The 17,225-nt window shown below is 41.8% G+C and overlaps 1 protein-coding gene across 1 annotated transcript in view; it reads right to left on the reverse strand.

Moving 5' to 3' along the window:
* Window positions 1-16,854, reverse strand: part of LOC142108712 (histone-lysine N-methyltransferase SETDB1-like) — a 57,881-nt gene extending 41,027 nt beyond the window's left edge. Inside the window, 8 exon segments of the mRNA XM_075192549.1 lie at window positions 8-81; window positions 785-986; window positions 5,757-5,942; window positions 6,399-6,477; window positions 7,782-7,819; window positions 10,482-10,642; window positions 11,850-12,063; window positions 16,697-16,854. Coding sequence (XP_075048650.1) covers window positions 8-81; window positions 785-986; window positions 5,757-5,942; window positions 6,399-6,477; window positions 7,782-7,819; window positions 10,482-10,642; window positions 11,850-12,061 — 952 coding nt within the window. The 5' untranslated portion in view covers window positions 12,062-12,063; window positions 16,697-16,854.
* Between the last annotated feature and the right edge of the window lie 371 nt (window positions 16,855-17,225).

Genomic DNA, 17,225 nt, shown 5'->3' on the forward strand with positions numbered 1-17,225 from the left:
AACTCACGTGGTCTGCAGACAGGGTACAGTTCTGATTGGGTGACGTATGAAGCGTAGCCGTCATCAAAGAAGATCAGAAATCTAAGAAACAGTAGTCGACATATTAACCATGTACAAACGCTCATGGTCTAGCCAAAAATGCAGGTGGTCAACGGTAGGGCCACAAACTGCAATCCTGTCACCATCTATCGGCAATTCTAACCTTTGGCCAACTGTTCAGATTTGGACAGTCATATAAAGGGCCAATAGAACGAACCCCATTATTCTGTCACCAGGTTCAATGACAAGATCACAAGGCGCAGTTAGGCGCACACGTTCTGACAACTTCCAGTCAGTCGTGCAACTTACGCCAAGGGGGTAGTCAGTGCACAAGTACTAACCAGTTAAGAGTTTGTTATAGAAGGAAAAAAGATGCAGTTTTTGTTTGTTTTTTTTAAATTAAGAGATGGGGAAAACTATCCACACAGAACACAAGTGACAAGCTTACCGGAATAAAAGAAAAACAAATATCAAAGCAAGATCACAGCCTAAAAAAAACCTTCTAACTCACACATTACACACTGTACACACACAGTGGGTTTGTACTTTTGACCGTAAGCTCCCTCCTGAGTGTTCTGAACATTCCCAGCTGTAGTAATCAAGTAATGGTTCAACTTAAACATTCTTGTAGAAGTGCTCAGAACACACTCAAATGTATTTTTAAGGCTTTGCATGCAGATCCTTTCCAGGATTAAAAAAGAATGGGGGTTGGTTACAGGTGTGGAAGGCTTTAAAGAGACATTACCTCATTTTATTCTTGTTGCTGGGAGGCTCAGCTACAATTCCGGCATACAGCCAGACTTGGTTCCCATCTTTGTACTTGGCCACCACCCTGCTGCCTACAAACAGCTTTTCAGGTGCGGGTGGGTAGTCGTATGCGATGTGGTTCCCAGACAGCAGGCTCTTCCCTTTGTTGTCAAACTTCACTTTGTACTTTTTACCTGGCCCTAAGAAGAACAAACAGGTTACAACATATAAGTAGATATTAAGTACTGGCTGTATTCCATACCAAAGACAACAAACAGGTAGGAAACACTTTCAAATTAAAAACATCCATTCTGCATACAAAGTTGTGATTTTAATTATGAACACCGACTATGCTACAGGATGCCTGTAACCACAATATTTGGTATGTGGTGGTGTTGCTTTGACGTACCAACTCATGTAGACTGTGAAAGTAGCAGCACCCCACATTCACTTGTATGGCTCAAAATCCCGTTTCAATATTTAGAAAGTAACTTCTGTTCTTAGTGCACAATACAGATGAAAACCTACTGGTTCCAATAACCCTATGGTGAACTTTTTGAACTTCCCTTAAATTCTTTTACTTGAATCTAGGAGGGGATACTGGAACTTTGGGATATAGAGTGCTTTGACAGTAGCTTGGGCACTTTAAATTAACAGGCAAAAAACTCAAGCTTCTCCCCCTCTATGTCGTCACTGGCTGCCCGAGACCCCAGTATTCTTCTAACAAAGCCCCACAGGACAGAGCCAGGAGTATAGAACCCAAAACAATAGAGGACAATAGTCACCAACGAGCACAAACATCCTAGCAAGAACAGTGAAAACGCTAAGAACCAGAACAAAGCGTATAAGGGGAGAGTGTCCAGTGTCCCCCATTGCATTCAGAGAAAAGGATTTAACACAATTATCCCTGGTGGACACTGGATGTCCCAAAGATGTCCCTAAAGTAGAATATGCTCCGACGTTCCGTTGCGCAGCACCTTACATCCAAAAATGGCGTCTTTGAAGTATTAAATCTGTAGAACTTCATGAAGGTGTGCACTGAAGACCAGGAAGCCGCCCGGCAGAAGTCAGGTGGAGCAACGCCCTCGAGGCAACCACCCATCTAGTGGAGTGTGCACGTACATTTGCAGGGACAGGCTTGTCCGGCCCCAGGGTAAGCCTGTCCTTACTAAAGTAATGGTCCTTTTAGATGCTGGTCAACCGCTCTTGTTGACATTATAAAGGACCAACAGGTCATCTGTCCTACACAAATCCCTGGTCCTATATACAAAGGTCCTCAAAGTCCCAACAACTTACAGAAAGCATAAATGTAAGCCAATAACCAAGTAATCCAGCAAGCAATCAATTCTGTTTACGATGTCCACAACAGGTCGTCGGTCCCTATTTCCTGGCTCTATGTACAAAGGCCAGAATCACAATGTCCTCATTCAGATTGAACTTTAAGACCATCTTAGGCTCAAAAGAAAGGTTTAGACTCAAGGACAGCCCTGTCCTAAAGGAAAATGAGAAAGAGACCTACAAGACAGAGGTATCAGCTCCAAATCTCTCCTAACAGTGGAGATACCGATCAGGAAGGGAGTCTTCCAGATACGGAACTTTAACACTAAAATCAATGGTTTGAAAGGAGAATACGATACGGCTGTTTGAGGGGAGGGGGTGTATGGTAACTGCACTTGCATCACTCCCTGCAAGAAGGTCTACACTTCAGGTAAAATAGCCAGTTTTAAAACAAAGAACAGAAGAACACTGAAGAACCTGAGCTTCCTATTGCAAACTGCAGCTTTAAATAGTTCCACCACGGAACTTAAATGGTTAAAAAAAAAGTAGATAAAGGGCAATGAATGTCATGTAAAATCATGCTTAAGGGGGAGTATGTATGCAACATTAACAAAGCCTTCACTTTCCAGCATTTAATACAGGCACATTTAGGGGGTAAATTCAATTAGCCGCGATGTTCTGAGGAACACGGCGGATGCACATTTTTACCACTACTATGGTAAAATCTCTGCTTATTTTTCCTTGCACCTCTATGGGGTGTGAGGAAAAATCAGCGGAGAATTCTGTCCTCAGAAGACCGTGGCTAATTGAATTCCCCCCTTAATTTGATTATCTAAAAACATTTTGCGAAATTAAGAAGAGGATTTTTACTCACCGTGGGGGACACTGCGTTACATTAGGGTATAGTAGGTGGACTAGGAGTTTAGGCACATATGATACTTGTTGAAGACACTCTCTTCCCAGAGGAGGGGCACAGTAAGGGAACAGGAAACTCAGTTTTGTATAACCAAGCGAAGAAGAAAGGCCAACAAGGCAAAAACCAGAACCAGGTAACTTAAACAGAACCAGAGCAAAGGGAGGGTGCACAGTGTCCCCCAATGGAGTGAGAAACGTTTTCGTAATTAGACGTTCCATACTCCATGCTACCATCCTCTCCAATTGTCAAGTGGATGTCATTGCACAAATTTACAACTGATGGTGAGGGATCCAAATGAATCCCTCCCCTAGAAATGTATAATCCTCTAACTTCTGATCCAGCCTATCTACCCAAGCTCCTAAGTGAATATTCAATATTGTGTTTATTTCTCCCCCTCATGGGGATAAGGCGGATATATATTTACACATATGTTGTGTGGTTAGATATACAATGCTCCCCACTATGTACCCCCTCTTTATTTGTACCACCCCTTCCCCATACTTTTAAAACCTTAATAAAAACTATTAACGTAAAAAAACAACCCTCTTTTCTTTTTCCTACCATTGTGGAACCACACTTTACATTGGGGACATACCAAAGCTGCCCCTAAGGGAGGGCTTGCTCTGGAACAGCTGCGTGCAAACATCTTGCGCCCAAAGCTCGCATCCGCAGATGCAAAGCCCTGCAACCTGTAGAACTTGTAAAAAGTATGGACAGAAGACCACGTCGTCGCTTGGCACAACTGCTCCGCCAAAGCGTCATGACCCGCCGCCCAAGATGCGCCCACAGCCCTGGTGGAATGAGTCTTCAAAGTCTCCGACACAGGGCGACAGGCACAGACATAGGCCAAACGAAGGGTGGAAGTGATCCAGCGAGCAATGCACTGCTTTGAGGCAGGCCAACCCCTCTTATGTGTGTCAGAGGATAAAAAGGTTGTTCGTCTTTCGGACAGAAGATGTTCGATCAACATAACACTGGAGGGCACGAATAACGCCCAACAAAGGTAGGATCTCATCCAAAGATGATGAAGAAGGATGGAATGTTGGAACAATAATTTCCTGATTCAAGTGGAATCGGAACACCACCTACGGAACAAATGAGGGTTTAGTGGGGAGGACCACCCTATCCTCATGGAAAACTAGGAATGGAGAATTGCAACAAAGTGCTTCCAGCTCTGACATACGCCAAGCAGTAGCATTAGCTAGGAGGAATACCGCCTTCCAAGTGACATGACGTAGGTCTACTGAATCCAAAGGCTAAAAGGAAGGTCTAGTTAGTGCCCTCAGCACGAGATTTGAGGTCCCATGGTTCCACAGGATTAACAAAAGGTGGCTGAATGTGTAAGACACCCTGAAGAAACGTCTGTACTTTCGGTAGAGCCGCCATCTGGCGCTAAATATATTTAGAAAGTGCAGACACCTGCACTTTAAGAAATTCCAGACCCACCTGCAAACAGGAGAGCCACTGTGGAAGTAAAAGTGAGAAGTGTGAAACCCCTGAGAGTCACACTAAAGGATGTATACCTTCCAGATCTGACCTCGCCCTGAGAATCAAGAGCCAGGTCGTCAAATTCAGCCAATCTAACTAATGGCAGAGAAGAGGGCCCTGGACGAACCGGAAGGCGGAAGGGAGGCTCCGCTGCCATTACCTAAATGTCCGAGAACCATGTCCTGCGTGGCCAATTTGGAGACACTAGAAATGCGGGGACGAATTCTTTTTTTAACTTTTTTAGCACCCACGGAAGCATTGGGAATGGAGGAAACAGATACACTAGAATGAAGCGCCATGAGATCGTCATGGCATCCACATACCCCGCTTGGGGATTTCTTGACTTCCAGCAATAAAGAGGAACCTGAAAATTTAGACGAGATGCCATGAGGTCGATCTCTGGAGTGCCCCAACGCTGTACCAGAAGAGCAAAGTAAATACTGAATGTAAGACACCAGCGCTGTGAGACCCGTACTATCAAACAAGTTCTGTTCCTTTAGAAAAATCTAGGTCAAAAACAAAAATATAAAAAGAAAACGCAGTTAAAAGCCCCAATATATGCAAACAAATACAAAGAAACCAATTAGAAGAGCCACAGTAGGGTCAGATTGCAGAGCGTTCTGTAGAGCTGTCCTCCGTGAAGCCCACCAAGGCATGTAGAAGGGGAAAGTTCCGCCTCCCTAATGGCCGTCTCCATGCACAGCTGAACAGCCTATCATTATTATGGCTATCGGCTGCTGTCCGCAAGCGCTGCAGAGATAAAAATGAATGCCCAGTTCTGCTACTGATTTTCCGGGCAGCATGATGACGTGGGAGGAAACCCACTCAAACACGTGGAGAACATACAAACTCCACACAGATAAGGTCATGGTCGGCAATTGAACTCATGACCCCAGTGCTGTGAGGAAGAAGTGCTAACCACGGAGCCACCAAGCTGCCCACTCAGAATAGAATCCCATGCTTCAGTACTGAGGCAACAATGCCAACCACTGTGCAGGACCATTTTCAATGGGGAATAATGGGGTACACATCCGAGTGTTGAGTCAATGTCTAGACGAGACTGCTTCTCAGGCTACATCCTATATGCTGATTTTACTGCACACTGCGTGACCTGATCAATGCAGAATCTATTTATCACTTGTATAATGTCAATGCTTAGTTCTATGATTCATTGCTTGCATTAGAAAGCCACAGAACAGTCACCAATACATTAGTGTCTTACTGGCCCCCCTTCCCCAGTTCTTGGTAATCTACGCCAATAAAACACCTTCATATCACCTGAACTTACCAACCAGCTGGATGGCGATCAGACTTCCTTTGTGCCACGTCTTGGTCCTCTTCTTTCCCAGGATACGCATGCCCACAACAAGATCTCCGTCTTTATTCATGTCATTGGCTGTGCCGGCCTGGTTGGACCCAGTTAAAGAGCTCGTGGGCGATGATGGATGAGAGGGAAATTGTGTCTGCAATCCGTCTGCAAAACAGAAACTATATACAATAAGTCTGCCATATTTGGCTTTAAGGCCTAGAGAAAATTATCCAAAAAAAGAAGCGAGGGCCATGAGGCAAGAGCCTCCAGCTTTGTAATCAACAATTGACAAGCCAAACATTTTTCATTCTGTGTGTAGTAATAAACACTGTCAAGCAACCAATACATTATAGAGGACACCGTTAAAATGGTCGTCCTGTTTTAGCTGCCTGCGGCTTTTAATGGGTAAGGCGACCAGGATTTGACCAGACCTGCCTTATGGAGTTCATATCTTGCTTAAAAAAAACAAAACATTACAGCCATAACGGCATAAAAACAGCAAAATAAAATACGCAACATAGTGACCCAAGCGGCTACCTTAACTGACAGCAAAACATACTGCACGATAACATGACAGTAGAAGCCTGGTGTGTGAAGACGTGGAATAACTGCAGTACCAACCTGACTTCTTATTGACTGCATCTACGAAGCTCTGCACGTCTTGTTTGCACCTCTTCATGGCAGCCATTGTGTCTTTAAACTATACGGTTGAGACACAAAAATCAATAGATTTGTTTTCCAAAGGGACTTTTATTGAACATTTACAAATGTATTGTTCCTTAAATCTTGGTCCCATAAATTAAAGACCTTTGATGACTTAGAGCAAAGTTTCAGCTTCTGGAATACAGAAGCTTTATTATTGCCTCCAGGTCACTTTCCCAGACATTTCTCCTTACTATAATAGAATTTCAGTCCTTCTCACTCCTGCCCATAAGGGAGCGACCTTATTGTAATACAGCATCGATCCCTCACCCATGGAAGGAGATTCTCACAAACACTCCTACATGGAGGAAGAATGTGGTAGGACTGTTACTATACATACAAGTGGGAGAATGCAAGGATATATAAATATAATAATGATGTCCTGGTAACGACCAACAGTCTTATGTAATCTCTTCCCTGAAGTGTCTCCGCTATATTGGAGCGGGTGTGGATTAAGGGGAACTTTGGAAAATCTCCAGGTTGTGCTCTGTTACAAAGTCGTATTGATAGATTATGCATCTGTAGAACAGGCCTTAAATTAACACCATATCCCTTTATTTTAATCTTGAACAAGCTTAGCCCAAAACTACACAAGTGTGTGAACAGACTGGCAAATGGCAGAGGGAGTCTAACAGCTCAAAAACTTAATAATATGCAGCTTTTTCTGAGATCTGGATCTGGGTTATATACTAGTAAAATCTCCCCTACTGCTTTAGCAACCCATCCTTAACGCCTGTTCCTGATTATCTTAAACCCTGGACAGGGTTAGGAAATTTTGAGTTCACTGGCTTCTGTTTTCTCTCTTTTGATTGATAAAGAAATTTGACTAAATAAGAGGTGACCAAAAATGATCAATGAAAAGAACATAGAAGTGTTTGTTTGTTTTTTCTTTTGACCGACATGCTGGTATTTGTCAGACAACACAGAAATATGCCAAATTAGAAATACTGGCTTCTGTAAATACATTATAACAACCTAAAGTTGTTAAACTGCCAGATGTAATGGGGACCCCTGCAAGGTCAAACACTGCATGAGGAGGGGGGGGGGGGGGGGGGTGAGTCTGGGACAGGGTACGCAACCAAAATCTGCCCAGTAACATGAAAGGTATAGAAGACTGTAAATGCATTAATTGTTTTTCAGATTCTTGTCAGAGTACTGCACCCATGCCTGACTTAAGGAGCTATTCTAATCTCTAGCTTATGATTTTTGACTTCACACTTTATAAATACCATAACATGAACATCTACAGCTATATAATTTGTTCATTTTCCCAATCCAATGGATGGTATATGCAATACTCACTAGATGTTTTTCTTTTGGAGTCTTACTAGTAGCTTCACCTGAAAATAATCACAAGATTACGTGCTGATGTGTATAGAAAAAAAAACAAGAGCAAACTGTTTGACATTTAAAACAGGAACGATCCGACTTGTGACAAGCCTGCAATTGTGAGATATTCTGGCAGACTGGGAAATACAAAAAACGTCTCCCACCGTCAACTGTGACAAGTATCAGTTAAAACATAACATTTTATTTGGAGGGTAATATCTTCTCACATGCAAATGCATCACTGCTATTCATGAGATTTATGGACAGCTTGTAGCCAGCAACTATATCTCTATTAAAAGAGGAACTGTGATTTATCACCTATAAGACGTATTTTCTCCAAAGTAAACAAACCTAGTTTTTCCAACCTCTTCATGCCCTTTACTAAAGAGGCTGCTCACCTCTGAACTATCTACAGCTCCCCCATGTCCTTCTTAGAAGGAGATCATCATCATCATCACCATTTAATTGCATAGCGCCACTAATTCCCCAGCGCTGTACAGAGAACTCACTCACATCAGTCCCTGCCCCATTAGAGCCTACAGTCTAAATTCCCTAACATATACACACACACACAAAGAAAGAGACTAGGATCAATTTTGATAGCAGTTAATTAACCTACTAGTATGTTTTTGGAGTGTGGGAGGAAACCGGAGCACCTGGAGGAAACCCACAGGATGTGGCCTAACTATTGGTAATACAATGTTTGTATCCCCTGCATTTATCCCTCTTTTTATGCATCCCACTTTTTTATTCTCTGCCTGGTACTGGGTGCTGCTACTCTATCAACTAATATTTCCAAGACCTTTTCCAGCTGTTTTCCCCCACCGTGTTCCATTAAATATGCAAGTAGCATAGTATTTGCTACAACCTAGTTGTATAACCCTTACCTACATTACATTTCATCTGCCATGAACAAGTTGGCAATTTGGTCTAAATACTTTTGCAAAATCCAAATATATCCAATCAATGGCACAGACAAGATACAGTAGGAAACTTGCCTTCACATTGAAATTATTTAGATTTGTTTGGCATGACCGGTCCTTCATAACACCGTGCTGAAACGTATTAGATTATTTTACACAATATATTTCAGCATTGCATCCTTAAAATACGTTAATATAACAGAAGTCAGACTCGCAGGTCTACAAAGATCCTGGTTACTATTTTTTTCCAGTGGGCAGCACGCTGGCTTAGTGGTTAGCACTTCTGTCTTACAGCACTGGGGTCATGAGTTCAATTCCCGACCATGGCCTTATCTGTGAGGAGTTTGTATGTTCTCCCCGTGTTTGCGTGGGTTTCCTCCGGGTGCTCCGGTTTCCTCCCACACGCCAAAAAAAAACAAAACATATTGGTAGGTTAATTGGCTGCTAACAAATTGACCCTAGTGTGTGTGTATGTTAGGGAATTTAGACTGTAACCCCAATTGGGCAGGGACTGATGCGAGTTCTCTGTACAGCGCTATATAAATACATGGTGATGAATGGTGAGGATGCTGTGGCATTGACCAGATTGCGAGACATTTAACAAACAGTGGTCTAAAAATTTCTAAACTTGGTTCTATTAGCACAGGTAGGTGGTCGCCACTGGGGTCAGATGAATAATCTGCCTTAGCCAAGAAACATTAATGGCGTGAAAGGGCTAATGCTACACAACCGCTTGCATTGGTTTCCTCCTTTGTGAATAAATGTGAAAAATAAATAAAATAAAGTAAACGTTTCACTCTCTCTTTATCTTCAACAATGATTGGTTTCTGGTTTAAAATTGTGTGACCCAATATGAACAGTATATTTTTCTCTTGCTCTTTATGTTGTTTTAAAACATTGTGGGATTAGACTTGCGATCTTTAACAATCTGTTAATTTCAGCTTCAATTCTACTAAACAGATTTCCTTTTTACATATTCCGCAACACACCTTGTATTTCTGGAATTCATTTTCACTCCCTTCTGAACATCCAGCACAATACAGTTATATATACACATTTGGAATGGAACGTTTCCGCACAGCACAGTGGTCATACTTGGTATTGCAGTATTGTTTATTTGAAAGACGTTCGGACACCCCAAATTCCTCTTAACACACCACTGCATTTCCATATTCGCTTAGGGGTAAATTTATCAAGGTTGCGGGATTGAAAAAGTGGAGATGTTGCCTATAGCAACCAGATTCTAGTTATCAATTATTTAGTAAATTCTACAAAATGACAGCTAGAATCTGATTGGTTGTTACAGGCAACATCTCCACTTTTTCAAACCCGCAGTTTGCTGCACTATAGTTCACAGTATAATATATACACAAGTCACAGGACATTACTGCTACCAGACGTATGAATCTTAGGAAGTACAGATACTTGGCTTTATTATTACTATAAAAATCTTTTATTTACAACTACGTGGTCATCTGTCCAAACGTCCACAAAATTCTATGCATTCAATGTCACCACATCACAGGATGCTGGCTGTAGGACAGTCATACTAGCAGATTTTTACCCCCCAAAAAAGTATTGTTGCCCTCAAATTCTAGATAACCACTACTTGCATCCTCAACTGGAAAAAAGGAGATTTAAATGACCATAACATTAATTTCTTACAGGCATAATATGAGACTGACAACTCCACCACTTCAAAGCATCCTACATTTAAAGAGATCATTTTTGGTGCGATAACGCCACTAACCTGATCCCACACTGATAACATCGTCGTCATCGTCCTCATCCTGTATCTCAATGACTTCCATCGGCTTGGAAGACGCCTCGTCCTCTGAGCTGCTCTCCTTGTATGTGATGCCCATCTCACTATACAGTGTTTTCACCAGTAACTCACAACCATCTAAAGCCCTGAAACACAAATATTAGTATCAATGTCTGTAAAAACTGACACCATCATGGTCCAATAACTAGACAACTTGTGAGGCTTGTATTACTATATGAGGAGGCCCAATTATCCACATGTGGACTCGTATACCACAATACTGCTGAGTACTTCCATTTTCTAACCCTCTAACATGCAGCACGTTACACTGCGAGTCTCTAAGTACTTGGTTAGATGTGTTTCTATAAACAAAAGACAACCTCTATACAGCCTTTATCATCCAGCATTAATAAAACACAGACAATTTGCTGCCAATTTCTTTACCCATCATTTCCCTATGTGTCTAGTGTAATTGTTCATAATGCACCATTTGTACATTTTAATGGTATATAGAGTATTTACAATATGGAGGAAGTGTAAGACAACACAATGAATGAAAAGGTTTACTGTTGTCTTGTTAGAATGTTACATGGATGCAAATGTCCACTGTATCTCTAAGCAGATAGACCTCAGCTGGTGACATCTGTTGCTCTAGTCAATTAAATGTAAAAGGACAGTTGTTATATTTTGCATTGCACTATATTTACCGAGAGAAGACTGTATCTTAGATGGGCCTCAATTCAGTGACACATTGATCACTTTGAGGACTGCGCTGTCAGTACCTCTAGGTGTACTCATGGTTACCACCTCCCAGAAGTATGAGCCCCAGCAGGTTTGCTACAGGCTCTGTGAGCAATATACAGCACCATCAGATAATAACACAGCTACCTATTGCAATGCGGCACAGAGAAATGACAAGACATTGAGAGCTAGTAGACAAAAGCTACCCTGGCATCTAGTGATGTGTAATGACAAGAAAGTGACATGTAGACTTCTGTGCATATTTTACTTTTAAATATTTCCTAACTACTCTATGCTACAGAGTACAGAAAAAAAACATCAGGTTAAGGTGCCAAGAGTAATATGAGCCAAACGAAAAGCCCGGATAGACCTGGGTCTTCCATCTACTAGTAGATATTAAATAGAGCAACTTCACCACTGATCATGATTTCCTCCAACTTGCAAATCATTATCAAACATTTTTCTGCTGTTTTATATTAGAAACTGTGTTTATAAATAGTGACCAAATAATCTTATCACAGCTCTCTGCTCTTCTACTAATGGGCCACATCAACTGTTATTACTCAGAACAGTCCCAACTATAGTACAGTCTGGAGAACAGATGACCTTTACCTTGAAGCGTTGTCGCACAAATTGTCCACATGGGCCACCTCTTCTTCCTTCTGCTTCACCAAATTCTCCAGTTCCAATAACTGAGCTTTACGCTGCTTCACAAACTCATTCTTCTCCACCTCTTTGTCTATAAACTCGCGAAGTTCTTGCATGGAAATACCCAGCTCCTCCACCACCATATTCTCCAGTTCCGTCATCTCCGGCTCTTCCATGGCTACAGGAAAACAAGACAACCACGGGTAAGTTACATAGGCAAAACCCAGAGAAATAACTACTATAGAAGTAGTTGAAGGTATGTGGTCTTCATGTCGTTCGGTCCATGGCTCCTGAAATACATCACTAGTTTTAATATACCAATACCTTGGGTGAACTAAATAATATAGAATACAAAATTCAGTGAACTTTAGGAGCTAGAAGGGCTTTTAAGTGGCAAAAGAGGTAATACATCTACTAACATCAATTAAAAGGACTGACAAAGGTTAAGCACCAACAATAAATTTCTTAGTGCACTGACTAATTGGTCCTGGGATTTGCTCACCATTATAAAAATCTAAACCAGAAATGAATCTAGCATGAAAATAAACCTTGTTTGAAATACAAATGGACAACTGTTGATACATGTATCACATAAGCTCTTTTGCGATCTGAATGGCACAATTATTTTAATGTTTGCCTCCCGCTGCTCATCTGCAGTGAACAAATAGGAGAAGAGAGGATCCAGCCATGGGCTGGGGAGAAGACGGGGAAGGAGTAGGTCGGTGAGAGTGGAGTCAGTCAAAAAGAGGAAAAATGGACAGCAAGTGACAAATCAGTCAGCCAGAGGGAGAGAAACAAGAGGATAGGAGATAGTGAGAAACCAAAGACTGGATAGGCTGAAGTGAACCAAAGGGGGGAGTAGCTGACAAATGAAGTAAGTCCATGAATGAGAGGAAATAAAGAGTTCTACAGATGCAAAGAAAAAATAGAAAGATTTTTTACAGTGAGAAAAAGGATACAGAGCACAAGGAGACAGATTGAAAAGAAAGCTTTACATATAAAACTAGAGATAGATTAATACAGTGGATCCCAAACTTTTTCAGTTCAAGGCATTCTTAGGTTCTCCATAATTTTTTCAAGGCACCCCTAAGCCAAAATAATTACCAAGTAGTCCCCCGCCTTGCTTACCACTGGCCCTGGCTGAGGCACCCCCGTGAGATCGCTGAGGCACCCCAGGGAGCCTAGGGGCACCCCAGGGAGCCTAGGGGTGCCTCGGCGCACAGTTTGGGAACCACTGGATTAATAGAAAGAGCCAAAATCATTATCGAAAGAAAAGAAATTAAAGTATACTTGCTCAGTCTAGCATGACGTCTAGGAGACTCACAAATTTTAGGTAACTCGCCCCGGACTAGGCCTTTTCTCGAATCCCACCCACTTTATAGCAAAATTATGCGACTTGCTGCTTGACCTACTCGCTGCGAATATTCCAGAACTCGCAAACTTAGGGGGCAATTCAAATCGGCGTGTGCTGCCTCTCACATTTATACACACCGAATGCCCAGCGAACTATTCAATTAAGGGGCCCGCAATGCACATAGCTCTTGGAAATAGAGCTTGATTAGAATTATATATATTGAGCTATCTTGCCATGTGGAACATAAGAGGATGCACCATTAACTTGGGGGCAAATTAATATTTATTAAGGGAGCAAAATTAATTTATAATTAAATTGTGGGGTCAAATATAATTTATTCACTGTGTTATGGTGGCAATATAGCAAAAAGAGGCGATTTAAACAAACTGATGTTTAGTAAATCTAGCCCTTAGACTGACAAGAGGGTGATAAAGATTAAAGTAATAAGAGCAGATTTTAGTCAGACAGTTCAGTTAGAGAGTGAAGTGACAGACTGAGAAGAATAGTGAGGGACAGCATTCGTGACCACTGACATGAAAAAATTACAATCAATTTTGCTTAAAACACAGCCATGAATAAAGAATGGTATCAACACATCCTCCAAGAGCAACTTCTCCCAACCATCCAAGAACAGTTTGGTGATGAACAATGTCTTTTCCAGCATGATGGAGCACCTTGCATAATGCAAAGGTGATAACTAAGTGGCTCGGGTATCAAAACATCTAAATTTTGGGTCCATGGCCAGGAAACTCCTCAGACCTTAATCCCATTGAGAACCTGTGGTCAATCCTCAATAGGCGGGTGGACAAACAAAAACCCACAAATTCTGACAAACTCCAAACATTGATTAGGCAACAATGGGCGGCCATCAGTCAGTATGTGGCCCAGAAGTTGATTGACAGCATGCCAGGGCGAATTGCAGGTCTTCAAAAAGAAGGAAGGGTCAACACTGCAAATATTGACTCTTTGCATAAACTAAATGTAATTGTCAATAAAAGCCTTTGACACTTATGAAATGCTTGTAATTTTACTTCAGTATAACATAGCAACATCTGACAAAAAGATCTAAAAACACGGAAGCAGCAAACTTTGTGAAAACCAATACTTGTGTCATTCTCAAAACTTTTGGCCATGACTGTACAGACATTAAAGTGGGGAGAGAAAGGAAGAAAGAACAGGAGGACCAAGGATTGGAAGCAAATACAGTGAGCTAACCTTACTACAGGAGAAACTTCAGCCCCAGGTACTCAAGTGTCCAAGGAGGGGGTCAAGTCTTCCCACTTAGTCTGTTAGAGATATGTCTACCTGGAACAAGAGGACTGGGTTTAAAGATTCCCTCCACCAATTTGGGACCAACAGAACGATAGCGATACCATTTAATACAACACACAAACTACATCCACAATAAAACGTGTAACAAAACTACACAAGTCCTGCCCAAGTGATGACACCAAACCACTCATATTGATAGACACTCTGAAACCCATAGAAGAAATAAATCACAGAACTTCAGTAATAACTATAATTGAAACCTAATCTGGAGGGCCGCTAACCCTTTCTGAACAATAGAAGAGATTAGCTCATCTCCTCAAGCAGCTATCCCATGTGGATGCGCTCGAAAAATATTACAGTTTATACGGTAATATGCGCGTAAATACCGTTAATACGGTAGTTTACTCGCTGAATTTCATCTCGCAGCATGAAATTTAGCGGGTAATTACCGTATTAACGCTAATATTTTTAGAGCGCTCGTTTGAGAGCGTTAACGGCAACAATTGAATACCCTCCAAAGACTCTGTACTCAGGAGGGGAGAAGGCATTCCAAATCCCACTACATCATGATCCACGCAACTGCGGTTGCCATGGTAGTTGCATGACACTGTGCAAAGCTATAAATCATTAATCGCAACCGGAGGAAACAAACCAAGGAAAACGGTAGTTACCAAGTTTCTTCTTACAGCCTCCCACAGTGAGTTGTTTGGGAAAAAAAAAAATCTAATGTTTTCATGGGACATTAACATCTAACATGAAAACTATAACACTTGAACGAAGTTATTACTCAGAAAAGTCTTTTATCTGTGGTTGAGCACTGCACACTTCCCTATGATTGGAAGTAACTTTTTGTAGTACAGTCAACTTAATAATATGATACAGCATTTTTGTTAATGAAGTTAGTTATTGAGATTTTTTTATATAAGCTATAGAGCTATTCATAGAGTTAAATGTATAGATATAGTCAATAGTACAAGTTTATGTATTGAAAATAGAATGTTGCATGGTATTGATATATTAGAGCTAAACTTTCATTGACTGATTATTCCAATTTTCACCCTTCTCAACTCCTTCCCCTTGCTCCACCGAATAAAAGCAATCCCGAAGTAAGGGTCCTATTTTTTGGGGTCTCTCCTCACGCTGTGTTAGAGTTGACGACACTCGTTCTGCACAAGATCTGTGTCTCTCAGACCTCCTCGACCTCTGTGTCCTGTAGACGCCGCAAATCCTATTGTCATGCCCCATTTTATATTAATTGCCATCAACGGCGCTGACCAGAACGTCACAATTTTTGTATTAACCCTGACAGGTGGATCAAATTCTATTGAATGAAGGACCAGAGGATACACACAGAAACAACAGAATAAAGCTGGGTACACACTACAGTTTTCATCCAATAATCGGCTAAATCAGCCGACATACGACCTCTCGTTCAAAAGTCGGGTCAGTGTGTGCAGTGACACGATGGTCGAAAGTCTGCCCAAATGGACGATTGTCACCTCATTTGGTTGGTCGTACAGTTTAATATTTTCGTTCCAATCTCGTTTCCGCTGTGTAGTGTGTATAAACTTCCGACCGATCCACAACAGTGAGTATGAAATTACAGTCATTGCTCACCACAACATGGCTGTAAAAAGACGCTAAATGTACGTCTGCTCTTCCCTTTATCGTCCTAAGCAAGGCTAGTGTGTATGCAGCCCATGGACCGAGCGATCGCAACATCGATCGCATGTTAAATCGCTCGGCATAAAAAGTTGGTTGAAATTTCTGTAGTGTGTACCCAGCTTTAGCTGCTCCTTCTCCCATTAGATGGGATGATTATTCCTCATATGTTGGACAACAGATAAGCCAACTATACTCCTATAATTTGTACTTATAGTACATTTAATGCACGCTAACCAAGTCTACCTAATACACTGCACTATGCAGGAACCTCTTTTCATTTCCATATATTTACACTGTGCAAAATAAATAAATGTGTGTATTATATATATATACTGCAATATCTCACATCACCCATGTTGTTTAGAATATATATATATATATATATATATATATATATATATATATATATATATATATATCATACAGATCGTCACATAAGCCATGTGCTGTAGTTATGCAGGGGTGATAGGACCGCAGATGCTGATCACACGTCTCTCTATTACAGGGGAGGTCACTGTACCGGCAGATGCAGACTCTCCCCGTTATGCTCCCGGTACTTCCACTGCTTCCTCCGGTTGCCGGAGAGACGGGCCGGAAGTCTTACACCGGAACCGAACCGCCTTCACTGTTTGCCGGACGGAATTGACGTCACGCAGCAGACAGGTTAGCGTGAGGGGGCGGTGCTCTGGCGGAGTAGGAGGAGCTGGTGGAAAAAAGCCCGCGATTTTGTTTTGGGGGTGGGGGTGCTATGGGGTGGGCGTGGCGAAGGTAGTACTTGGGAAATGCGATGGGCTTTCAGTGACGAAGGCGACAAAGGGATTCGACAATAAGGGGGAGAGGCGGAGTTATGTAAATATGACAGCATTTGCCGAAGCTTATAGGTGAAGTGGGAGTTAGAGGGTGGGGTTACAAGTATGATTGGCGTCCACATGTGCGCAGGGAAACAGCACTGTGTAACTCAGTGATGGCTAACCTGTGACACTCCAGGTGTTTGTGAAACTACAAGTCCCAGCATGCTTTGCCAGCTATCAGCTAGTTATCTACTGGCA

The sequence above is a fragment of the Mixophyes fleayi genome, chromosome 12 (genome assembly GCF_038048845.1).
Source record: "Mixophyes fleayi isolate aMixFle1 chromosome 12, aMixFle1.hap1, whole genome shotgun sequence".
NCBI lineage: Eukaryota > Metazoa > Chordata > Amphibia > Anura > Limnodynastidae > Mixophyes > Mixophyes fleayi.